At 39.0% G+C, this 26,454-nt stretch overlaps 1 protein-coding gene across 1 annotated transcript in view; it reads right to left on the bottom strand.

Moving 5' to 3' along the window:
* Nucleotides 1-26,454, bottom strand: part of Cd2ap (CD2 associated protein) — a 74,418-nt gene that overhangs the window by 40,417 nt on the left and 7,547 nt on the right. The window contains exons 2-4 of the mRNA XM_048442720.3: nt 14,422-14,582; nt 11,618-11,771; nt 3,261-3,361 (exon numbers count right to left, since the gene is read on the bottom strand). Of these exons, the coding sequence (XP_048298677.3) occupies nt 3,261-3,361; nt 11,618-11,771; nt 14,422-14,582 (416 nt within the window). The remainder of the gene's footprint in view (nt 1-3,260; nt 3,362-11,617; nt 11,772-14,421; nt 14,583-26,454) is intronic.

Raw genomic sequence — 26,454 nt, 5'->3', positions numbered from 1 at the left:
ATCCTGAAACTCACTAAGTAGACCAGACTGGTCTCAAACTCACAAATATCCACTTATCTCTGCCTCCAGATTAAAGGCATGTGCTACCATTCCCAGCCTGAAAACAAAATTCTTAATGAATAATTAATGCAATGGGGACTCTATATACAAGCCATGATTTTTGGCTGGGAAAAGATTCAAACCTTGTATATGAAAAATCCCTTCCTTGTCTTTGCTGAACAGCTAACCTAGGAGAGTATTAGACTGCAGCAATCCATGCTCTTGAATAAACAATCTAAGAAAGCAGTAAGCACACAGAATGTAACTGCTAGGCATGGTGGCACACCTTTAATCCCAGCACACAGAAGAAAGAAACAGGTCAACCTTTATTAGCTCCAAGTCAGCCAAAACTACACAGTGAATTCCTGTCTCAAAACAAAAACAAGTAAACTAGTAATAATGGAATATAAAAATAAGTGCTGTAATCAAAGTGAGAAAAAAGTCCAATAAGCGCACAGGAGCAGGAGCTGGAAAGTATCAGAACCTTCTCCCCTAAAAGCCAAAGACCAAGAAACTCAACACTAAGCCTAAATGAGAATCTTCTAGATAAAAAGCATGTGGGGAGGTCTGGAGAGATGGCTCAGCAGTTAAGAGCACTGACTCTTCTTCCTGAGGTCCTGAGTTCAATTCCCAGCAACCACATGGTGGCTCACAACCATCTATAATGAGATCTGGTGCCCTCTTCAGGGGTGCAGGTACACATGCAGGCAGAATATTGTATTCATAATAAATCAATAAATCTTTAAAAAAAAAAAAGCATGTGGGGAAAAAATAGTCACATCAAAATTCATGATGGTTACAGACAATATAGCTGAAATACTAATAGCAAGATACAGTATGCTTGGGATGGCAAAGTAAAGCAGCAAGCACGAAGAGCTCAGAGGTTTAAGCAGACCAAAGGCAATATGAAACTGGGCATGAAGACTCATGTCTGACCACAGCACTCAGGGAATAGGACAGGAGAGTTGTTTTGACTGCAAGGCCAGACCAAGCTAAATTTTAAGTTCAAAGAAGTGGGCTACAGAGTGAGACTCTGCCTCAAAAAAAGAGGGAAGAAAGAAAAGGAAAAAAGAAACTAAGATAAAGGACTAAAAACTATAGGAGCCATGTGTGCTATGGAATTAAATATGACAAAATGGAACAGCCACAAAGTAAAAATAAAGTCAGTATTAAACTCCAAATATCAGCAATTTGTTAAAAGTTATTTAAGAAATTCTTGGGAAGAGTGGCAGTGAACACTCATTCAAGCATAGCAATAATGAACTGGGCACGGTAACCATGCCTGTAATCCCAGCACTGAGGAGGCTGAGGCAGGAAAACCACCAGTTTAAGGCCAGACTGAGCTTTGAGACCCTTATTTGTCTCTAAGAAACACAAATAAAAACAAACAAATAAAACGCAAACAATCATTTAAAAACAGACTGTAGTCGAGCCTGTACACACATGCCTGTAATTCCAGTGCTCAGGAGGTGAAAAAGAAGACTACAGTTTGAGGCCAGCCTGAAATACATGGTCAGACCCTAGCTAAAAACCAAGGACCCACTATATACAGAGTCCTGGGTTCAACTCCTCCATGTGGGGGATGGGGGATAGAAAGCTGTTCCAGACAGGCACAACAAGATGACAAACTACACACAATCAAATTCAGGCCACTACATGTCAGGCACATATAAAGTTAAATGAAGATGGTTTCACTCCTGACAGTTTCTAAGTGGTTTGTAAGTAGCTATCATTTCCAAGCCTAGCTTGTAAAAGACACTCCCCCATGTATGCTGAATTGGTTGCACTCAGAGTTGTGAAACTGCTATGCAAATCAAAATTAGCACCTTCTACTAAAAATGTTTTGGATTTCAGACCACGGAGTGTTTACAATAACTCAACCCAAAATCTGAACCTTTTTAATTATTATGCGGGTAGTCAGGAGGTTTCAGGATCTTGATCATTTCAGGTTTGAGATCTGTTATGTTCAGACCAACTACCCAGACACTCCCATCCTCTAAGAAATCCAAGCCAAATGGAAACGACACTAAAGAGCTGTTCAAGTGACAGTTCTAGTTTTCTATGCTATCAGACACAGGTGTAAACAGAGGGACTTTCTCACAAAGGCTCTCACCAGCCCCTTACTTCTGAACCCGTCCAGCTGGGGTCCCAGACATCACAGGACAGACAGGCCAATCCCTTGTAGTCTATCTGCATACCTGAGCCATAAGACCCACAAGCATAACAGTTGTTTTTGCCACTAATTTTGGGGTAGCTTCTTCTGCATCACAAGTAACAACTATAAGCAATGTGGTTCTCTATGACTCAGTCTCTACCTCTGAGAAATGAAAATAAATATCCCCTTCTGTTATAAAGGAAGAAAATCTCAAACTTATTTAGCACAGTACTTTCAAATAAATGTTAACTGTTGTCACCATCAGACAGAGATCATATGGCCTTTTTGTATAGGTATTCTCAAAATTATCGTAGATACCAGTGATAAATGAGAAATCATGACACAAAATCAATTCCTGGTACAATACATTTTATCAAAGCACTCTCTAAAACAGCATCTTCAGTGGCCAGCAAAACTTGAAATATTCCTTCAATGAGAAAAGCAGATGTAAGAAATTAAAAATGTTTTCATATTTTAAAGTATTAAAACTGTGAAAAAAACATACTTGGCTAGAATTTAAATACAACAATTCAAACAAGACAGACTTTAAAGCAATTTCTGCATTGCATTCCTATATCATTCAAAAAGAAATTTTTGTTATTGTTTTATGCCAACAGAGAATTAAGATAAGGCTCTCTGGTGTTTGGGACTATTTAAATAACATTAATTTTACTTTTTTGCATTATTATAATGGTATGTGTGCACAATGCGAGTACGGGTGTGAGCATGTAATGTGCATGCAGAGGTCAGGGGGCAACTCTCTAGAGTCAGTTCTCCTTTCCACCTTTATATGGGTTACAAGGATGGAACTCAGGTAGCCAGGCTTGAGTGAGCTTCTTGCCAATAGAAAATTACATTAATTTTAAGCTTAAAAAATGTTTATTTTTATTAAGACAAACACACAAACAGTACATAGCAAGTACAAGTAACAAGGATTGTCTTTAAATTTTACTGAAAACAGGCATAAATTTTATAAACTTTAATACTCTGACAAAGCCCTCTTCTAGAAGCCACACCACAGAACTGCTATGCTACTGCAAATGCACACAGTCCTTCTGATCCTTACCTCTTCATTAATATCAATGATATCCCCCACTGTCAGCACCAGTTCGTCCTCATTTTGTGGAAGGTAGTCAAAAAGAACTTTACACTGACGCTTTTTTGTCTCTAGAAGAAATCATTTTTAAAAATATGTTAAAAAATATCATTTTTTAACTAGCACCTTTATTCATATACCACAATTATAGTTACAAGTGTGTAAAAGGGAAAAAACAATTTAAACAAGCAATCACAAACAGCACTGGGTAATTTTTAAACACGTCTCACACAACATAACATGTTCACCTCCAGATAAAGTGTTAAGGGTTCTGGTATAGAAAATGGGTACACCTGATCCCTTCAATTACACACAGGCAAAATATCCACAACAACTTTTAAGACTACAAAGACCTTCTGACAATAAAATTATTGTAGACAAGCCCCTCCCAATGGTAATTTTCAGATGACTTGTTAATCAAGGCCTAGGAATATTTAAAATGTGCTACTTTAAGTGACTGTTGAAGGGAAGGCAAGATGGCTGAGCAGAAGTACCCAGCACTCACTTTTTCCTTCCACAGAATAAAGAGGGGGAGGGGAGAAAGGCTGGCAACAGGTAACAGATGTACAGATGCATGTTGAGATGAAAAACTGGCATTCAACCACAGAAAAAGCAAAAGCATTATAAAGTCCCAAGCCTTGGTACAGTTGCATAGTAAAAGAAAAACACTCCAACACCCATGTTCCTAGCTCAGCAGCTTGGAACCCTTTCCCTTGTGGGATAAAAGTAAAAAGAAAATCAGACAATGACACTCTTACCTACTTGGAAGTTTTATAACCCTGAAAGCTTACATTCTAAAGAGAATCTGAATCTACCCACTAGTAGAGTTATAAAAAGGTTTTCACCCAGCAATTCCCCAGGATGTTGTAAGCCAGAGGCTTCTTGAGAATAGAATATTGAATCTGGACTGCCATGTTTCACATGGTCAGACTTAACTCAGTGGAAAGACACTGACAAAAACCCATCAATAGAGCTATCCTGAAAATTCAGTATAAGGGATGCAGAGTGGAGCATTAGCCACAAAAACCAAATGATTGCCGAGCCCACCAACTGAGACAAGGGTATAGTTTGATCCTGCTCAGCTCTCAGTTCCACACAGAAGCTCCTGACTCTAACAAGATGAAGAAAAGAGCTCCCAGACTGTTTCCTCAACACACACAGATAGTTGTTCTGGGGCAGTTTCAAGCAATGTCATTGCACCATCATAATGCTACCCAGCTGGTCCATAGATACTGTGTCTGGATGTGTTCTCTCTCCTTCATTTCCGTCTGTACTTAGAACTACCAGGAATTTTGCACAGCTCCAGTTGCAACCATTCTGGCAATATCCCTGGTAGATAATGGTTTTTCAGAGGAGGAAAAGCCCATCCCAAGCAAGTATGCACACTAGGGGAGGAGACCTAAGGTCCCACTCTTGGACAGGGATGCCTACAGCAGAACAGAAGAATATTTCTGCTTCCATTACAACTACATGTGTCCTCTGTATCAGTCTTCACAATTATCTTGTACAATCACACACTCCTGTGAAGACCAGGTATCAGTGGCACAGCGGAAGTGCTGTGATCTCTGTTGGAACCTTCCTAGAGGACCACTGGACTTGTACCCACTGCCTACTCAAAGAACAAATGTTTTGGACATTATGCTTACTACAACTGCATATTCAAATAACAGAGGCAGTATAAACAGTGCCTGAGAAAACCTCCATGACCTAGGGACTACATCTCCAACTGTAGGTAAGAGTTACTACACAAGTACTCTACCACACAAGGCTGGGCCTGCTACAGCATCTCTATTCCTGTGTCACCAGCAGAAGTGGGTTTCTTCAACTCCATACTAAGCATGGGTTATGCCCACCCTCAATAATCAAACCCAAAGAAACTCTCAGGAGTAAAGTGACAGTATTATAGTAATCAGCTAGAAATAAACTCAATTCTCCATAACAAATTATTATCCCTAAGATTTTACCTCCACTGAAATTGAAGAGATACTGGTTTTACTAGACATGCAAATCTTAGTAGAAATAAATAAAAAAAATATGAAAAAGACAAAGTAAGCACATTCTAAAAAAAAGCTAAATATGCTAAACAAGATGAAATTCAAGACAAAAAAAATTAAGATAGTATGTTGTTGCTGTTTTAAAGCTTAATGAGATCCAAAGGAATATAAATAGAATGACTAAGTAAACTTGGAAAAACAAGGCAATATATGATTAAGAAATTCATCAAAGAGATTTATAAAAAGAACTAATAAGAAATCTAGGAAATGGTGTTCATTGAATCAAACAGAATCCATCCAAAAACTTCAACAGCAGACTTAATTAAGGAAAAAGAAATAATATGAGAGCTTGAAGACATCTTTTCGGAAATAACACATTTGTATAAAAATATAAAAATAAGAATGAAAAGAACATGAAAGATTGGAGGATATCATTAAAAGATGAAATATGTGTGTCATCAACATACTCAAAATTTTAATAAGGACAAAGCAAAACAAATGAAACAGCAGAAATTTTCTCTAATTTTGGGAAAGGCAGGCACCATCAGGGACAAGATTTTGTTTGTTTTTTGCGTTCCCCCACCAACTCCCAAGATAGGGTTTCTCTATAGCTTTGGAGCCTGTCCTGGAACTAGCTCTTATAGATCAGGCTGGTCTTGAACTCACAGAAATCTGCCTGCCTCTGCCTCCCAAGTGCTGAGATTAAAGGTATGTGCCACCACCACCCAGCTTAGGGACAGGATTGTTACATAACCCCCAACAGTCAGAGAATATCCTCTCTACAATGTATGATAGTCAACCTGTCAAAGGACAGCACCACAAAGACTTAAAACACACAAGAGATCACATTTAAGGATAATCCTATTGGACTAATTATCAACAGAGACCCTGTAAGTCAGACAGGTGTGGTAGGTATGGTGAGTGACGAGAGTCAGGCGTTCAAAGTTAAGGTTAAGGTACTTAAGATCTGTCTCAAACAAAACAAACAGTAAGAACCAGGAGGGCATCAAATGAAATAGGCTTTAATACAGTATCAACAGGGATGATTTCAACACCCCACTGTCATCAATACACAGCTCATCCAGTCACAAACCAGAAGACAGAAGTGGAAGCAAACAGATTTTCTCAAGATAGAACTAGAGAAAACTGGAGTGAACCCTTGTCTCAGCGCCTCCCCCTCCTTCAATGCATTAACGGCTTTGGGCAGTGCATACAAATCCCCTGTTCTCTCCTGTATCAGGGCAGATGGATCCATCCTTAGGGTTGACTCTCTTGCTTTTTTTCTTTGAAAATCAGTGATGCTGGGGCCAGCAAGATGGCCCAGCAAGTAAAAGTACTTGTTACCAAAGCCTAGCAACCAGAGTCTGATACCTGGAAATGACACAGTAAAAGGAAGGAAGTAACTCTTCTGGCCTCTACATATGTGCTGTGTCACACATGTAAGTAAACAAATGGAAGAAAAATTTGAAAGTGATGTTGGACAGTCCATCTCCAATTTTAAAAATTTCAGATACACTGTCTAAGAATATAGCTGGATTTATGATACTATTATTTATTGTCTGTGACAGGGCCCTAGTTGTAATCCAGATTTACCTTGACCTTAGGATCCTCCTGTTTCTGCCTCTCACTGCTGGGATTATTTTTAGGTTTTTGAGAAACTGCCACTCTCAAAACAGCTGGACTAATTTATACAACACCAACAGTGTACACATCCTCCTTTTTTCCATGTTTTCATGTTTTTCGCAACAGACATTATAAACAGGATAAGATGGTAACTTGCGATAGTTTTGAATTACTTTGGTATGATATAGTTTTGCATACTAAGCATTTTTCTTTAATTTTTTAAAATTACATTTACTTCTTATGTATGGGAGGTAGTGCTACAGCATGCATGTGAAGGTTAAAGGACAACATGTGGAAGTCGTTTCTCCTACTGTGTGAGTCACAGACATCAGCCTCAGGCTATCAGGCTGGCCAGGGTCTCCTGTGTCCTACAATACCCTGCAACTTGCTTCGTAGTCAAGGATAACCTTAAGCTTCTGATCCACCCCAAACTACTGAATTACAGAATTACTAATTTTTGTATGTTGTCTTGCTTTTTCTCTAGATTTTTCTGACTTTCTCCTTTCTTGCTCATATGTCTGGTATTTCTCTCTCTCTCTCTCTCTCTCTCTCTCTCTCTCTCTCTCTCTCTCTAAACTAATAGCTTTAGTTACACTTCTATCACTATATATATTAAAAACCATGAAAAGCCCTCCATCCCTGACCATGAAAGTCTTATCACCCTTGACTTGTTCCTGACCTTACAGGAAATGCTTTCAGATTTTCACATTCAGTACACTGACTATGCACATAGCCTGCAGTACAATGTGGTATGAGTCTTCTGTACCTACCTTGTCCAGACCATGAAGGGAGGCTGAGTTTTAGCCAATGTTTCCTCTCCATCTATTGGGATGATAATATGATTTTTGTCTCTCATTCTATTTATGTTTATTGATTTGTAGAAGATAAAAACATCTTTGCATCTCTGGAAGGAAATCTGTCATGCAATCTGTAGTATGCCTGTAAAGTTGAATTTGCTAGAATTTTGCATAATTTTGCATTCAAAGGCATTGGGGAGTATTTTCTTTGTTTTGCTCTGTTGGGTTTTGTGACCAAAATAACGTTGACCTTACAGAATCAATTTGGAAGGGTTCCTTCCCGCTCAATTATATGGAATTTCTTGAGAAACATTGATGCTATTTCTTTAAATGTTTGGTTACATTTAACAGTGCAGCCTCTTCTGGTCCCGGGCCTTTTTCTTGGTTGGTAAATTTTATTTCCTGGATTTCTTTTTTATATTTTCTTGAATTTTGGTAGGTCACATGTGTCCAAAAGTTTTTCTGGACATAGATTTCACCTGTGTTGTGCGTATGTACTCTATCTCTATTACTTATACCAAAACTGAGAGAAACTATGGTAGTTTGAATGAGAGCTACTCCCCATAGGCTTGAGTATCTGAAGAATTGGTTTCTAGCACATGGCACTATTTGGGTAAGTTTAGGAGGTGTGGCCTTACTACAGAAAGCATGTTGGGGGTAGAGGCTCACCCCAATTCCAGTTAAATGTCTCTGCTTCACGCCTGCAGACGAAAATATGAGTTCTCAGCTTCCTGTTCCTGCTTCTATGTCTCCCTGCTATGAAGACTCATCCCTCTAGAACTCCATGCCAAAATAAATTCAGTCCTAAATTGTCTTTGATGGTGGTAATTCACAGCAACAGAAAAGTATTAACTTTGCCTGACTCAAGCTGGGATCTACTCCTATAATACTCTTACCTGAAAAAATCAGGGAAAAAGAAAAAACTACCATCCCACCCCATGCTCAGGAACATACACAAAAAAGCTAGTAGTTCTATTTAAGAATCCATAGCCTTGAAACTCTGTCAAACCTGTGCTAAAGAAATGTTGTCTCTTTATAGCGCCACAGAATTAAAATGTAGGGTGTTAATAATGGACAGAGATCATAAATAACTCTTTCAATGGTCTGGAAATTCTTGGAACACAGAAATTGCATACAAAGGTGCAACTCAGTGCTGTACATCTCTACTACTTGGCTAGTCTCCAGAAAGTCCAGTCCAGGACCACTAAAATGGCTAAGGCTGTCCAGTTGAAAGTAGGACAGGAATGTACAAATATTACTTGACTATCACATTTTCGGGAACGCAAAGAATAAAAAAAATTTTAAAAAAAATTTTAATTGGTCTTAGTATCAAGAAAACTTCATTGAGCCAGCAAGGGCAGTGCATACTTTTAATCCCAGGAATTGGTTAAGAAAAGCAGGCAAATCTCTGAGTTCGAGGTCAGTTTTGTCTACGGAACAAGTTCCAGGACAGCCAGGGCTACACAGAGAAAGAGAAACCCTGTCTCAAAAAAAAAAAAAAAAAAAAAAAAAACAAACAACTTTTTCTTCACAAAAATGTTTTCTGATATAACCCTGTGCTATACTGACATGGAAAATAATACACTGTGACAATAAGGGGTCTGTATGAAAACTATTAATGCCCTTACATTTACACTTCAAGTGGGAAACTTCCTTACTGCCAATCATTTGTAACTCCAAAGGGAGTTACAGACCAAAATTTCAAAGATACTATAATCACAATAATCTCAGGTAAGAGTGTTTAAACAATTGTGGTCTGGCAAAAATGACTCATCAGGTAAAGGCACATATCTCCAGGTCCTACAACTTGAGCTTGATCTACAGACTCCATCTAACAGAAGAGAAAACCCAACTCCTACAGCTGCTCTCTGACTACATACACACTACGGCTCACACACAGGATGGATGGATGGATGGATGGATGGATGGATGGATGGATGCGTGGATGCAAGAATATGCATTTTTGCCAGGCAGTGCTGGCACACACCTTTAATCCCAGCACTTGGGAGGCAAAAGTGGACCTCTGTGAGTTCGAGGCCAGCCTGGTCTATGAAGTGAGTTCTACAACAGCTAAGTATTACACAGAGAAACCCTGTCTCAAAAAAAAAAGGAAAGAAAAAAAATATGCATTTTTAAAAATATCAATAAACTGAACTGTCCCACATGAGGTTTAATGGAATTTTTTAAAATAATAAAACCTTTAGTATCCATTGTCATAAAGACTGTAGTTGTTTGTACATGTTTAATGCTTTATATTTGTAAATGGCATTGTCTTTGAGAATGGCATTGTTGCCTCTCTTTTCCTAACTGAAGTTAAAAAAAAAAAACTCAAGTAAATTTAAGTGAGCTGAGGTCATAAAAGAGATTCAGTTTCTAAAATTTAAAGTACGTTGGCACAATAATCCTATAGACACAGTAATGGCACATATACCTTGGTGGCAACCAACAGCTTTCTAAGGACTTACGACCCCTCAGCTAGAGGATTACCATGCCTGTACTGGAAACCTAACTATTCAGTACTAATGAAACCATGGTTTCTGGAAGGGATCGACAACCACTAATTTACTCAGCCAATATAAACCCTAACAACAATCTATAAACATCTGTCTTAACACCCACAGGTAAGTGTGTTCTTCACCTTTCATCAAGGAATCTTCTTTGCAAGAGATGGAGACCACTACAGAAAACCACAACCAAACAAAATGCAGAGTTGTGGAGCCCACTCCCAATGGATTCATATATAAAGCACTCCAGAACCTAAGGCTCTGGAAACATTGCAGAATAGAAGACAAAAAGATTGTAAGAGCCAATTAGAATTAGGGAATTCACTGTGAGACTATGTCTCCTACTAATATCAGAACCTATAACACGTGAAATCTCATCAATATGACCACATAAACATGAGCTGTACAAGAATTATACCAATGAACATGCCAAACTAGATGGGAAAAGGCCATGTGGCCTCAAGCCTACACAAATAACTATAGGCAACTGAGTAATTCTGGGAGCAGGAGAGGTAATCTTCCCCAGGGAAGAGCACACTAATAGGTTGTCTAGTATCAAATGGTCAGACCTGAAAATATACATACAAGTGTATATTATGTGAACTCTGAAGGTTCTGTTTAGCAATATGTATGTACAAGCAAATATATACATGCATGCAATAACAATTAATGAAAAACGAGACCATAAATTTGAAGGAATCGGGGAGGGTATATGGAAAGGTTTGAAGCAAGAATGGGAAAGGAGAAATGTTGCAATTAAATTACAACCTCAGTAATAAAACAAAATGTAAGATATGCAGGACTGGGGAGATAATTCAGTGAGTAATAGTGTTTGATGCTCAAGCCTGGCACCCTGGGCTCAATCCCTATGACCCATATAAAACTGGGAGAGAAACAACTCAAAACATTGTCCCCTGGCCTCCGCACTCAACATCCACACACATAATGAATAAAAAAATTTTTTTCAATAAAATATGGTCAATTTTTTTTCCTAACTTATTTACAGACAAAAACTTTCCAGAGCAGAAGGATCACATATGATGCCAACATAAGCTACTGGGAAAGACCCTATTTCAAAAGAAAAAGAAAAAAGTTATCAAGACATTTCAGACTAGCAGACACCGCAACAATTAGTAAGTACTATTAAATACAATCAATGTGTCAATCATTCAGAGACAGTAAAAGATAAACCCGATATCTTCATTTACAGTTCCTGTATATGGCTACCAGCTTACTCATGCTGGATTATCAATGTTACTGACTCAACATGAGCAAGTACAAAAACTATGTGTGCCAATCATCAGTTCATGAGAGTAAATTAATTACTGCAGTTGACTGTAGAAGACTGAACACGTCTTCCTGAATTTATGAGCAGTCATAACTAAGTAGGTAAGGAATTGTTTACATACTCTTCTTAAGGGTTTTGGTTTGTGGATGTGGCTGAATTCCTCCAGCTGGAAGTCCATAAGTGCTGATTCGCTGTACAAGACTGGCTACATTTCCATGCCTTTCCCGTTTGATGGGTAAATTGTTATCCTTGGGTTCCGTCTCTCGCTTAATTTCCTATAAAAAGGGAAATCAGTAAAAGAGAAAGATACTTAGGTGTGTCTTAACCAATTTACATTCTTAGACATATTTCTGTATTTTTTTAAAAAAATATGTATTTATTATGTATACAATATAGAGAGGGCACCAGACCTCATTACAGATGGTTGTGAGCCACCATATGGTTGCTGGAAATTGAACTCAGGACCTTTGGAAGAGTAGGCAGTGCTCTTAACCTCTGAGCCATCTCTCCAGCCCTGTATTTTTTAATGTAGCCAAGACTAGCATAGAATACACAGCAATCCTTCCACCTTAGCCTCCCTACTTTTTGCTTCTCAAATGTTAAGATGTCAAGACATAGCTACAGTGATTACTAAATAAATCATGACATAACTCATTTTTAAGCTGAAAAATGCAGATCATTTGCCAAGCATAGCATAGAGTAAGTTTACATCTTATTGAAACTGGAGAAAGGGTAAAGAAGAGTTTCAACCTACCCTTACTAACATACACAAGAAAATCCTGAAACACATAAATAAGTAACACAATAGTTTTAAGTCGAGAGTGTACAACTTCTTTCTACAAAGCACTATACACTAAATGTTTATGGCTACTTGGCCATAAAATTTCTTTCTAGTATCAGTTCTGTTATATGTAATTCAAATGCAGTTACATACCTAAATAAACCCAAACATATTCTAAAAGAATTCATGTTAAGTTGGGCATGGTGGTCCATACTTGCAGTCCCAGCCCTTGGGAGTTAAGAGGCAAGAGAATCAGGAGTTTGAGGTCCTCTTCTAGTACAAAGAGACTACAGTGAGTTCAAGGTCAACATGACTACATGAGACTCCATTTCCAAGAAAACGGGGGGGGGGGTGTCTTTTAATTTTCACATATTTGACACATAATTTAACATTCTCTTAATTTCCCCCCTCATGTTACAAATGGGATGAAGCCTATGGTAAACCTAGAAGTCTCAGTTCCTCTGCAGTGGTCAAATTCCATATATCTGGGTGTGAGCTTGACTGCTGTTCAAGGTCTAAGTTAGCAAGGCTGAAATCTCTATACTCTTCTATGCCTCACTTCAGCCAGAAGCAGCCAGACCAAGATGATTCACATCTCCACAGTTATTTTGAGGTCTCGAATCCTTTATTCCTATTACTACTATTAGAGTGTGTGTGCACACACACATGTTGTCATGGAGGTCAGAGGACAACTTCCATGAGTCGGTTCTCTTTTGCCCTGGCAGAGGTAGGGTCTCTCTTGTTGCTGACAGGCTGGCTGGTCTGCCCACAACTTTCCAGGCAATTCCCCTACCTCCACATACCATTTCCCTGATACAAGCAACCTAATCCACTTTAAAAAAAAAAAAAAAAAAACATGGATTCAAGGACCAAACCCAGGTTGTCAGGCTTCTACAAGAAGCACTTTTAACCACTACGTCATCTCACTAGCCTGGGTCTCACCTCTTGAGGAAAGATTGTAGCTAGTTAGACATTAGAAGGTTTAGAGTCACTAAGGATGGACCACTCCCTCATAATCAGCAGCCTATACAACCAAGTACTAAACTGCAGTACTATAATTACTGGTCAAATGAATGGGATCTGAAACAGCAGTGGTCCTTGGTGAAAATAGAAGACCATAAATAGATAGCCAACACTAAAACTAAGTACTGAGATTACTACCTCAATGAAGGCTTTCAAGTCACATATAAGGACACACTATTGTCCCTTCCTCTGTCAATCCATTACAGCACTAAGGAGGCAGGGGCAGGTGGATCTGAGTTCAAGTCTAGACTGGTCTATATAGTGAGTTCAAGGTCAACCAGAGCTACAAAGTGAGACCTAATCTTAAATACAATAGAGTCAATTTAACCAAGCGTGGTGGCGTGCCTTCAAATCCGGGAAATAGGGAGTGAGGCAGAGGCAGACAGATTTGTGATTTCAAGGCCACCCAGGGCTACATAGTAAAACCCCATCTCAAAATAAGGGGGAGGGCTGTCAAACACTTGAACAAGAAAATATTTCTTGGGAAAGCTGTCTGCTATAGAAATTTTACAGATGGTATAAAGTCTGCCTAAAATGTAGGTGGACACATACTCTCCTTGGACACTGTCCATTCTCATTCATTGCTGCAATGATCTCTTGCACCAATGTCCAAGGTCACCCCTTCCAAATGTGCTTTACCCTCTACTCTAATAAAATCTGTGTACCTTTTACACACACACACAAAGAGGAAGAGGGGTGGAAATATATCAAAAGAAGAAAACATGCCACAGAAAATATTTGCAAAGATGTATCTAATAAATCTTACAGAAAAGCAACAAAAAACAAAACAAAAAAAATAGAAGACTTGTGGGACAAATCTAAGACACCACCTCAAAGTGCAACCCATCTGCAAACTCTTATCTATGATTTTTAAAAAAAGGAAAAGATAGGTTGGTAGATACATGCATACAAACATAAACAAGCACAAAGATACACATACATACACACAGCATTACTGGACAGCAGGCTACCAATCAATAATAAAATCTGTATCTGTACCTTTGCTTTTCTAGATGTCAAGAATAGCTTTAAAGTATTTTCATTTCAAACATATGTATCTATTTGGCATATAGAGTTAATTCTGTGAAACAAAAGCAAAAAACTAAACTGAAAATATTTACCTTAACGAAATTATCAGGGAACATCCCTCTTCTCCCATTTAGTTCTCCTTCCAGCCATCCTTCTTCCTGTAGTTTTTTCACATTTCTGATGATTTCCCCAACTCGAATACTTAATTCATCATCATGTACAGCATCATAGTCATACTCCACCATATAGTCAACTAAAAAAAGAGAAAACAAATGTCTAAAATCTAATTTACAAAATTACTATAAACCATATTAACAATCTTTCAGCTACAGAATCTGTGCAACAACAACTAATACTGCAAAGATACAAGGCTTGTCTCAGAGTTTAAATATTTGATCACACCACAGGAAAGTCCTTAATCCTCTAAATTATAGAACATAGTACACTGTTGTGGACTATCTTTTTTGTACACTGTGAAGATTTGTCACTTGGATTGGTCTAATAAAAAGCACAACAGCCAATAGGTAGGCAGGATTTTCAGAGCGGAGAGGACACTGGGAAGAAGGGCAGAGATACAGCCAGATGGAGAGGAAGCAGGATGGTCAGTATAGAGTAAAGTTAATAAAGCCACAAGACCAAAAAAAAAAAAAAAAAATAGACTGATAAAAATGGTTTAATTTAAGTTGTATAAGGCAAAAGACTTGGGAATGATGGCAACAATCACAGGCGTTTAGAAACAATCCATCCACAAAACCCCTGGTGAATACCCAAACCTGTGAATATCCTCACTGTAGTCTCACCGAGGACTGGAACTGGAACTAGCTGTCCTAGAACTAGCTCTTGTAGAGCAAGCTGGCCTTGAACTCAGAGATCTGCCTGCCTCTGCCTCTTGAATGCTGGGATTAAACACATGTGCCACCACTGCCCATCTTAAAGTTCAATTTTAAAAAGCAGAACAGATTCCTTATACAAGATGGCAGATAACCAGCTATAGCCATTTATTTTCTTCCACCTACAACCATAAGGAAAAATAAAAAACAGTTCAACAAAAAATATTAAAATAAAAAGGAACACTTCAAAACAACAGTCACCACTAACGCTCCCATTTCTTACGGATCCTTAATTTTATTTAGATAGCTTGAAACCCTGAGCTTTACAATGTTTCTCGCAGGCCAGGTTAGATCTTGACTAGTCTATATCAGCGTTTCTCAAGCACGAAGTCTAACCGAATCATCTGGGAAATTTTGTTTAAAGGCAGATAGACTAAAGCACGTGTATCTAAAGCTGTTGGTAAGAGACAAAAGTTTAGAGTTAATTTATTCATAATCATTCTAATTCTACCCAATCACACTCAGGATTATGACTTTGCTTTTCATTTGGCCTAAAAAGCAAAAGCACAGAGGTAGGAGTATAGCTCAGTTGTAGTGTCTGGTTATCACGTAGGAGGTTCTGGTTCAATCACAAACATACATGTATCCAAAACACAAGGGCCAGGCACAGTGATACACGCCTATAAATCTACCACCCAAGACAGTGAGGCAAGAGGAATACGACCTTGAGGCAGTCTGGACAACACAGTGAAAGCTCTCTAAATACAACAAGTGAAAGCCTCTAAAATATATACAAGATGTAACACCCAAAATTGCTCCAGTCTGATATAAAGAAAACCACAGATATGATTAAGGCAGAAAATACAGGAATCTGAGCAGATTTATCAAGCTGCTACCCTAACCAAGCCCAATTTTATCTGCAACACCCCAGATTTGTTATGTGACTCACGCCAATTTCTTTGTTTGGTTTTTGTTTTTCTCAAAACAGGGTTTCATGGTGTAACGGCTCTGGCTGTCCTGGAACTCGCTTTGTAGACCAGGTTGGCCTCAAACTCACAGAGATTAAAGGCGTGAGCCACACCACCCAGCGAAGTCATTTTTTATTTAATTTGTAAAAGAGTCTTAGACGGAATTTCTACTGGAGGTAAAGACAAGGCAGAGAGCAGGCAGAACTGATAAAATCAGGAAGAAGTTTAAAGAATTTAGGAGGCTGTAACTGAGAGAACAGACTGCTCTGCTTAACACCAGAAAGGCCAGGAAGATGAAAAGTAGGATGGAGAATAAGAATATTATCAGTCACAATACTTCAAGAAGACAAAATGAGGGCCAGACATGGTGACACATGCCTTTAATCCCAGAATTTAGGTAAGTACTCTGACCTGCTCAGGGTCCTGACAATGTCATCACTACAGCTATGTCCCCTCATAAAAAGCGACCTGCCCACCTCCTCTCCCACCCCCCTTCTCTCTCTCTCTCTCTCCTCTTTGAGGATCTCCAGATGTCTCCTCCCTCCCCACCCCTTTCCCATTCCCTTCCTCCAATAAAAAGCCTTCCCACAAGATGGGGTCTCTCTCTCTCCTGCTGTTTTTTAATTATAACATACCCCACCTCACATATCACTCCCCCCAAAAGACACAGATGTTGTGAGCTACAGTTGAAAGAGCAGCAAAATGTAGATTCCATCTTATGCCCACTGAAAGACTGAAATTTTAATTTTATGATCATAGACTACTATCCTCCATCACCTTTTACAGCTACACTAATACTCCAGTAACAGTGTACTGTAACTGAAAGAATCAAAAGATGCATATTCTATCTGAGTATTTGGAGATACTCAAAGACAAGCAAGGAGATAAACTTAAACACTAAAGGAATCTGAACCCTTTGAAACCTACAGCTTGAATAATCATTTAAACAATTTACAAGTCCAAACCAGGTAAAACATAGCCTCAAACTAAAGACTATGGTGCTCTTTCTAGGCCTAAATACGTATCCCTTAGTAACACTATAAAACACAAAGGTGAATAGTATTGTTTAATGTTACTGTATCTCATTAAATTCAACAAGCCCCTTTTATCAGTTATTGATCACTAAATATAGAAATGAGATAAGTATATCTAGTAATCTTCTATTTGTGTGAGGGTGTGTCTGTCTGTCTGTCTGTTTTTCAAGCAGGATCACACACTGCAGCTCAGATTGTCCTGAAACTGCAACCCTGGCAGTCCTCAAACTCCCAGCAATCCTGAGTGCTAGGATTAAAACCACAATCCACTGCACCTACTTTTTAATTGTGCGTTTATTTCTTTATTTAGATACAGGGTCCTTCCTACTCATTCAAGGTGAGCCTCCACTTTCAGTATTGGGGTTGCAAGCAGGAGACAAGTGTTGGGATTCCAGGTGTGCCCCACCATAGCTTAAAGGTTTATCTAGTGTTATGGATTGAACTCAGGTTTCTGTGAATTGGTTACTTTTCTGGTGCTGTGACTAAACATCTTCAAAACATCAATAAGACTCAGTGAGCAACATTAGAGAAAACATGGCAAGGCAGCTCATGTCACAGTACACAGGACAGAGACAGGAAGATGCCAGGAAAAAGATAACACTTAAGGACCTACCCCAGCGCTACTTCCTCCAACCAAGCTTCACCTCCTAATTTCAACATGTTCCACCAGCTCAGGTCATGTGTGGACAGTTCAGACTCAAACTCTTAACACCTTTCTCTTCCTGTTTCAAGTAGTGTGTAACGATGTATGTACATAACATGTATACTCTGGTCATATTTCTCAGAAGGAAATTTCATCAGATTTTTTTTTCATAGTATTCTATTCTTTCTAATATTACAGATAAAATAGTGACATACCCACAAAAAAAACCTCAAAAAATTATTTTGACCTTACAAAGACTAATTGCTTATAGTCATAACTATAAGCAAAGATATTTTCATATGCATATAATCAATTCCCTCTCCCAAAATAATACTCAAAACCCATACTAGGAAAAAGCGAGTTGGAATAGTCACAAAGTTTCTACATCCTTGTGTGTTTAGGGTTTTTGTTTCCTTTTGCTTACTCCTCCCACTACCACCACCCCATCCCAGCTCCACCCACCCCACCCCTATACACACAGGGTCTTGCTTTGTAACAGAAGCTAAACTCAAATTTACAGCAATCTTGACTCAACCTCCTCAGTACAAAGATTAAAGGTATAGACACCACATCTAGCTCTTAACTTCTCAATTTCAATACTAGAAGTAAGAGTGTTAATCTTCCAAATCAAACCAAATCATACTAATATAAATGTTCACTGAAGTTGTACAGAATTCAGAAAAAAAACAGAAAGAAGATAAAACCTAATGAATACATAAAGAACCTGTAGTAGTTCGAGTAGAATGGCTCGGGAGAGGTTCACAGATTTGAATGTTTAGTCACTGGGGACTATCACTACTTAGAAGGATTAGGAAGTGTTGCCTTGTTGGAGTAGGTGTGGTCTTGTTGGACTAAGGAGGCCACTGGAAGTTTCAAAAGCCCAATCCAGGCCCAGTGACTCTCTTCCTGTTGCCTGTGGATTCAGATGTAGAAATGACTTACAACTTCTCCAGCACCACGTCTGCCTACACACTGCCATGTTCCCCACAAAGACAATAATGGAATAAACCTCTGAAACTCTAAGCAAGCCACAATTAAATTCTTTCTTGTACAAGAGTTGTCATGGTTATGGCATCTCTTCTCAGGAACAGAACACTGACTAAGACAGAAGCAATGTGCAATGCAGTATATTTCTTAAAAATATCTTGAAAGGAGTTTCTCAAACACCTGGACAATATACGGTATCCATCCACAATTTCTAGGAGAGTTAAGTTTGTTTGGATTGTTTCTGTTTTGAGAAAGGACTTATTTGGTTGCTCAGCATGGTCTCCTAGGTTTTCAGAGTAGCTGGTACATTCACAAGTTTCAGAGTGCCAGTGTGGTTAGCTAAGCTTCTTTATTTGCATATAACAAGGTAGTTGTTACAATCTTACTTTCTTTGCTTAACTCAACATTTTTCCCCTTTCCTAAAATGTTTTAAATGTTTGAGAAGACATGCTTTTAAATCAAATCAATGCAAGTCTGAGCCCGACTCCCCTGCATCCTGACTCTAATCTCGGGTAAGCAACATCTCTATACTTTTGTTTGTTTGTTTGCTTGTTTTCTGAAACAGGGTTTCTCTGTAGCTTTGGAGCCTGCCCTGGAACTAGTTCTTGTAAAACATACTGGTCTGGAACTCACAGAGATCTGTCTGCCTCTGTCTCCCGGGTACAGGGATAAACCGCATGCACCATCACCATCTGGTTACCAATCTCTATACTTCTAAGGACTGAAGGCATCAATATTTTTGCTACAATACTCTTGTGGAGATTAAAATTTCAATGCAATACCTAATATGGTAAGTATACGCCAAATGAATAACTGGCAAAACATCACCTAAAGAGAAAAAAGTTAACTTAGAAAAACATAGGAACTTGCTATAAAAGTTCACTCATTTGCTAAGTAGATTTTAAAAACAAAAATAAGTTATACAGACAAATGCAAACACCTCTAACACAAGATGTATAGATCATTAAAATTTCTGAAACAATCAGTTAAATCTCTGTGTACTTCTAGGCATCCTGCAAACACACTTATTTAAAAAAAAAAAAAAACTAGGGCTGGAGAGAGGGCTCAGCCGTTAAAGGCTAGACTCACAACTAAAAATATAAAAAAGAAACTAAATTGTTAGACTCAAAGAGCAAGGAAGCATATAAGCATTATGACTGATATAACACATAACCAATAGCTATTTGTAGCACTGAGCTGAAATATACAAGGAATTTTAAAGTCTCATTTCAAATTTGTTAACTTTGATTTCCAATCAATTTAGTTTTCATATGTAATAGAACACATATAATCAATCATGTTCAATCTTCATTCAGCAAATTTTACCTGGTTATTTCTTTAAAAAAAAAAAAACTTGGTCTAAGCACACTTAGGATACATCTAAGAAAAAACAAAGCTCTCTAAACTGCTGAGGTTTACATTCTACAGTACTGCTTGGATGAGTGAGAAAGATTAAGTAGGCTGGGGATATAATTCAGTGGCTAAGAGCCTGGGGTTCAATCCTCAGCACCAAGAAAGATAGGTAAGGAGACAATAAAAGAAATTCCAAAAACAAGTTACAATCTGGAAGAATGTAAGAAAAATTAGGGCAGGATAAGATCAAGAATGTCTACAACCCGTAACTCAAATAGCTCCCAAGGAAAGAATGAGCTGGTCTACTCTACAGCACTGAGAGTTCAAGCAGTGAAGAGGTCTGCATAGGTCCAAGCCTTGGCCTTGAATTAACTGCCATGGTGTTGCTTTCCAAACTACAAGAGTCATAAGACCAGCAAAATGGCTCAATAGGTATATAGGTGTCCACCACCAAGTCTGATAACCTGAGTCCAATCCCTAGGACCCATGCCATGGAGGAAAGAATCAATTCCAGGAAGTCGTCCACTAAACTTCACACATACACGTTGGAACCTACACACACACACACACACACACACACACACACACACACACACAAAATATAAAAAATGTTTTTCAAAGGTTAATAACAGTACTCAAAAATGAATAGACTTATAAGAATTATACATTCCTTAGAAAAGAACTTTAAAATGTACCTGAAACAGAAATACATCACTAAACATTAACATCAATCCAATACACATTCTTTCCACTGAGTTATCTAGAGAACAAGCATTTTGTCCACTTCTTTTTCCAAACAGTTTCATGTAGCCCAAACTGGCTGTGAACTCTTTACACAGGCAAGAATGACCCTGAATCTCCTGCCTCCACCTCCTGTGAACTAGGATTACAGGTACACCCTATCTTGCTTATACAGTGGGAGGAGACTGGAACCTTCTAGCAACTTAGCTACATCCTTTAGCCCCTTAGTCACCATTTTTTGAGAGCTTCTGTTTGCAATGATATAGACAAAGGTTTCAAAACATATCTGACAAATTTAACCAAAGCATTTACTCATGGGATAATAGCTATCATTACTCTCAAAAAAAAGTATACTATGAATGGTTAAAAAGAACTAGTGCATAGTAAAAGTTAAAAAAAAAAAAAGATGGAATTGTGAAGCACAAACTGCTATCTAACTGAAAAATTCCATGAAAAAAAGTGGTAGAATTGGGTCATACCTGTAACCTTGGCACTTGGGAGGCTGAGGAAGAACTACAGAAATCTGGAGGTTAGCCTGAACTACAAAGTGAGTTCTAGGCCATCCTAAGCAACAGTATAAGAACCTATCTTGGAAAAAAAAAAAAAAAAAAAACCATACATACCATGAAGACATGGGCCCTTTTCTCAAAACAATCCCATCACAAAAGTCCACAAAACATTTTGCATATTTAAATCTGATGGACCTGGACAAGTCAGATGTCTCAACGGATAAAAAAAATAGCACTTGCTTCAAAAGCATGGTGACCTGCTTTTACATGTATCTGTGACCTTATGACACATATACCTTATATAGCACGTGTACCCATGATCACACACAAAATAAGCAAACAAAACAAAAACATGGTGGACTATAAATGCTTCCCCATGTCTTTTTTTTAGAGCATTATTACATTTGTATAAACTAAATTACTTCCTTCTGAGGTCTTCACTAGCATCATTCAGTTGTTACTGAAATATTTCTCTTAGATCTTCCTTTCTTTCAAGAGAGGTCTGGCCTGGACTTTGTGAAATGGCTAAAAAAAACCTCAAAACACACAATCTTCCTGCTGTATTTCCTGAGTGCTGGGATTGTAGAGTGCGAGTGCACTACCATGCCTGGCTCTATGATGCTTTTCTCAATGTAGCTTCTCACCAGGTATGGTGACACATGATTCTGTTCTCCACAGGGGTGGATCTGAGTTTGAGACCAGCCTGATCTCCATAAATTCCAGGTCAGCTAAGGCTACTTAGTAAGACCCTTTCTCAGGTAGGCACAGGGAGGGAGGAAGGGAGAGAGGGAGGGAGGGAGGGAGGTGTGGCTTCCTGCCAAGGTTGGTGGTGATGCACATGGTAATCCCAACATCTGAGAGGCAGAGGCAAGAACATCATATGTTAAGGCCTACCTGGTCTATACTATACAGACAGTTCTGGGACAGACTGAGGAGGTAGGAAAAAAATTATACTCTAACATATTACCAAATAGAGTATTATTAAAGTCAAACCAAAATTATAAACTGCAATCTAGATGTTCTTTAAGAGCTTTAAATGTACTATTATCAAGTTTCTTAAGCTGTGATCACAACCTCAGAGTCTTATAATTGAATGTGCATATCGAAAAATACCTGGCAACAGCAAGGTCTATAAACACAATGATCAAAGATTAATTCAAAAATCAAACAAAATGAATCTAGCATATTTCTGGTGGCACTCACCCCGTTACATGGCACATCTTCAGTGAGCCTTAGTTCTGAAAACATAACATGCTCACTTTGCACTACACATGCCTCCATGCCAGGCAGTGCTAATTAACACTACCTAAACAGACTCAAGACTGTTATTTTTATGAACTGCAGTGTTTAGTACTGTACAAGGTTTCTGTCCCTTATAGATGAAACAGAAAACAAAAGACTATTTACCTACTATCACTCCTCAGTGCACGAGTGTAGGTACACAGGTCTTTCCCCCTTTTCTTTGCGGCGATGGACCTCGGGCTCCCTGGCCTCTCTGCTCTGCACTGGCTTGAGGGTATAGTTTAGAAAGAACTTGGCTCTCTTTTGTTATGGTGATTCCACCTGTAAACAAGGGTCCAGTTGCGGGCCCTAAACGCCTGCCACGCCTGGCTCCCCGAGCTGATTCTGCCTGAGGCGCCAGGCACCTGTAACCTTCTATTGCTCCTGATGGGAGGGGGCCGTGCCCTTTTGAACCCTCTTGCCCACTGGTATAAATACCCGACTTGAGTTTAATAAAGTGGCCATTTACTCTTTGGTAAGTGAGCAGGTCTCTTTGTGTGTGTCTATTTAAACCCTTAGGACAGTCGTCCATTCTCTTGGACCCGAGTTCGGGAAAGCGCGTACCTGAATCGGGCCTGGGTATCCACAGAAAAGTGCGGAGGCTAACACACGAGTATCAAATAAGTATACCACTGAATTGAACTGGATTAGAATGTTTGACCTGAAGAACTGTTTTGAAAATGTTAACTTGCATTTCATTAAAAAAAAAAAAAAGCAAAGAAACCTCAAATGCATTTTGGCTTTGGATTGGAAAAGAATTTCCAACAATTTCTGTCATGGCTCTAAACACATTTCTGCCATTTTATACTACCTATCTACATGAAGTGATCTCCCAGCACTGACAATTACATGATCAAATAGCAGTCCAGCACAATGGTTCATACCTGTAATTCCAACACTCAGGAGGCAAAGGCCAGATGACAATTACAAAATCAAAGTCAACTCAATCTACAAAGCCATTTCCAGGCAAACCAGGGTTATAGCCAGAAATGACTTACAACAACAAAACAAAACAAAAATATCAAACTACCAATGAATCTGAAGATGTTCTACATCATGCAGTATTAAAAATTCTGCCAAGATTTAACTTATGTACATAGGAACTGAAGAAGTGGTTCAGCAGTTAGGAACACTGGTTCCTCTTCCAGAGGGTCTGGGTTCAATTCTAGCATCCACATGGTGGCTTACAACTGTTCAACTTCAATTGCAGGGGATCTGACACCTCCTGGCTTCCTTAGGCACCAAGTATACACATAATACACAGACATACCTGTAGGAAAACACTAACACACAGAAATAAAACTAATCTTTAAAAAGAAGCACAATTATCTTATTAGTATGTAAATTTACTTTCACCTTTAATAAATGGTAAAGTTATAAATACCAAAGAACTATTTTTTGGAGGGGAAGGGGAGGGTTCGGAGACAGGATCTCATTATGTCCTGGAACTCTCTCAGTAGACCAGTCTGGCTTCCAGCTCAAAGTGCCACTGCCTCTGCATCTGACCCCTCCCCCAAAAGTTGGGATTACAAGCATCACATGCTTATGCTCAAAGAAATATTTTAAAATAAATTTCTTTTGATAATTCTCATTAGAGCTTGATTTATATGCAGACTAATTTTATGCCAATTTGACACAAACTAGAGTCATGTGAGATGAGAGGAGGAAACTCCAATTGAGAAAATACCTCCATAAGATTAGGCTACAGGCAATCCTAGAGGGCATTTTCTTCATTAATGATTAACGTGAGAGGGCCAACATCACCGTGAGTAGGGCCACCCCTGGGCTGGTGGTCCTGGGGTCTATGGGAAAACAGGCTGAGCAAGACATGTAATAAGACAGCACTTCTCCACAGCCTCTACATTAGCTCCTGACTCTAGGCTCCTGCTGTTTGAGTTCCTGTCTCGACTTCCTCCAATGAACTATCTGTGAAAGTGTAACAACTTGGTTTTGGTTATGGTATTTCATCACAGCACTAGTAACCCTAAGAAAATTTGTATGGCTATTTTATATACATGTACATATCTGGGGTCATATAAAAATTTCTCAGGAGGACAGAAAATGCCAAAGGAAAAAAAGTTAAAGCCTACCCGAATACTCATGACTGCAAGAAACTGTTACTTAGAGCACAGGATGAAATAAGTCTGAGGCTATTGCATTTAATTTCCATGAGAAAGTACACTTAAGTAGAATAAATCAGCACCAGTTAAATATCTAACAAAAAAATAATACTTCAGAAATATTTTTATACATGCTCCCATAAGGTTCACAAAAACCTACAAACTTCACATTCTAAAAATGCACACTAGGTTCCCCAGTCATCTTTGCCTAGTAAGTGGGTTCTCAACTCTCATCAAAGCTGATCTCGGCAGCATATGCAGATCATCGCAGAAAACCACAACTGGGCAAATTATGGAAAATTTGACCATGCCCAGTTCCAACAGATGTATATCAATGATGAAACTAAGAAAACAAGAATAGTTTAGGCAGACATGCTGATACAAGCCTTTAAGCCCAGCACTCTGCCAAGCAGGTCTCTGGGAGTTCAAAATCAGCAGGGTCTGTGGTCTATGTGTGTTCCAGGCTAGGCAGATTGACATAATGAAACCATCTCAAAGGGAAGAAAGAATGAAAGAAAAAAAGAGGGGAGAGTTTAATTAGTGTTGAGTAAAAAGGGATTCTCATTTTATATGGTGACTGCACAAACAAATCTGCACAGTAAGCAGCAAGGCAAAACACTCTCCAGAATTCAATCTCCTACAGCAGAAAAGGAATTTTAATTAATGCCTACTCCAAAACTTGGATCTTAAGAGAACATTTTTGGTGGTATGTTTGTGCTTGTACATATGGAGGCCAGGATCAAAGTCAGTGTTCTCCTTCATTTGCGCTCAATCTCTTTTTTGTTATTGTTGTTACATTTATTAATATGGAGGGGATTGTTTTCAGTGACAAGGTTTCTATGTAACTCCAGCTGTCCTGGAGTTCAACTTTGTAAACCAACTGACCTAAACTCCAGAGATCTGCCTGCCTGTGACTCCTGAGCGCGAGCTAGTATTTAAAGGTGTGTGTTGTGAAGGGCCGCATCCACATGCCCCATTACAAGATGGCGCTGGCATCCGGTTTCACCGCCAGGTGAACGCACATGTGCTAGATAGCTTTCCACTGCTGTCCCCGCCTACTCCCGAGGCTTCACCTGGGCTAATTGGGCAGTGGACCAATCCAAGGGTGACACGTCCGAAACAAGGACTGCTTCCTATATAAAGGAGGGGTTCCCTCATTTAGGGGTCCCCGGCCATGTTAGCTGATGCTCTCTCTCTCAGGACGCATTAAAGCTATTTCTGCAGAAGAATCCTAGTGTCCTGCGTGGTTCTTGCTGGCGAGACGATAGCGCGGGACAGTGTGTCACCACATCTGGCTTACACTTATTTAGTATAGGGATGGGGTGAAGATGAGGGCTCCAGCATGCCTGTGGAAGTCAGAGGACAACCTGCAAAGTCAGTGTTCTCCTTCCATCATGTGGGCCCTGGAACTGAACTTAGGTCATCAGGTCTTTACTTACTGAGCCATCTCACAGGTATTCCACCTTATTTTCGGAGACAAGGTCTTTCAGTGAACCTGGAATTCCACCAATTCTGCTGGGCACAGGGATGCTCTAACAGTGCCAGGATTACAGGTGCACTGTTTGGTTTGGTTTGTTTTTTTAATACAAGAGTAGAGATCCAACTCAGGTTCTCCTGAGTTTGATTTGCAAGTACTTCACTGAGCCATCTCCCCCAGTT

Source organism: Myodes glareolus, chromosome 18 (genome assembly GCF_982192425.1).
Source record: "Myodes glareolus chromosome 18, mMyoGla1.1, whole genome shotgun sequence".
Classification (NCBI taxonomy): domain Eukaryota; kingdom Metazoa; phylum Chordata; class Mammalia; order Rodentia; family Cricetidae; genus Myodes; species Myodes glareolus.
The sequence above is the reverse complement of the archived record's forward strand: the minus strand, read 5'-3'. Positions and strand labels throughout refer to the sequence as shown.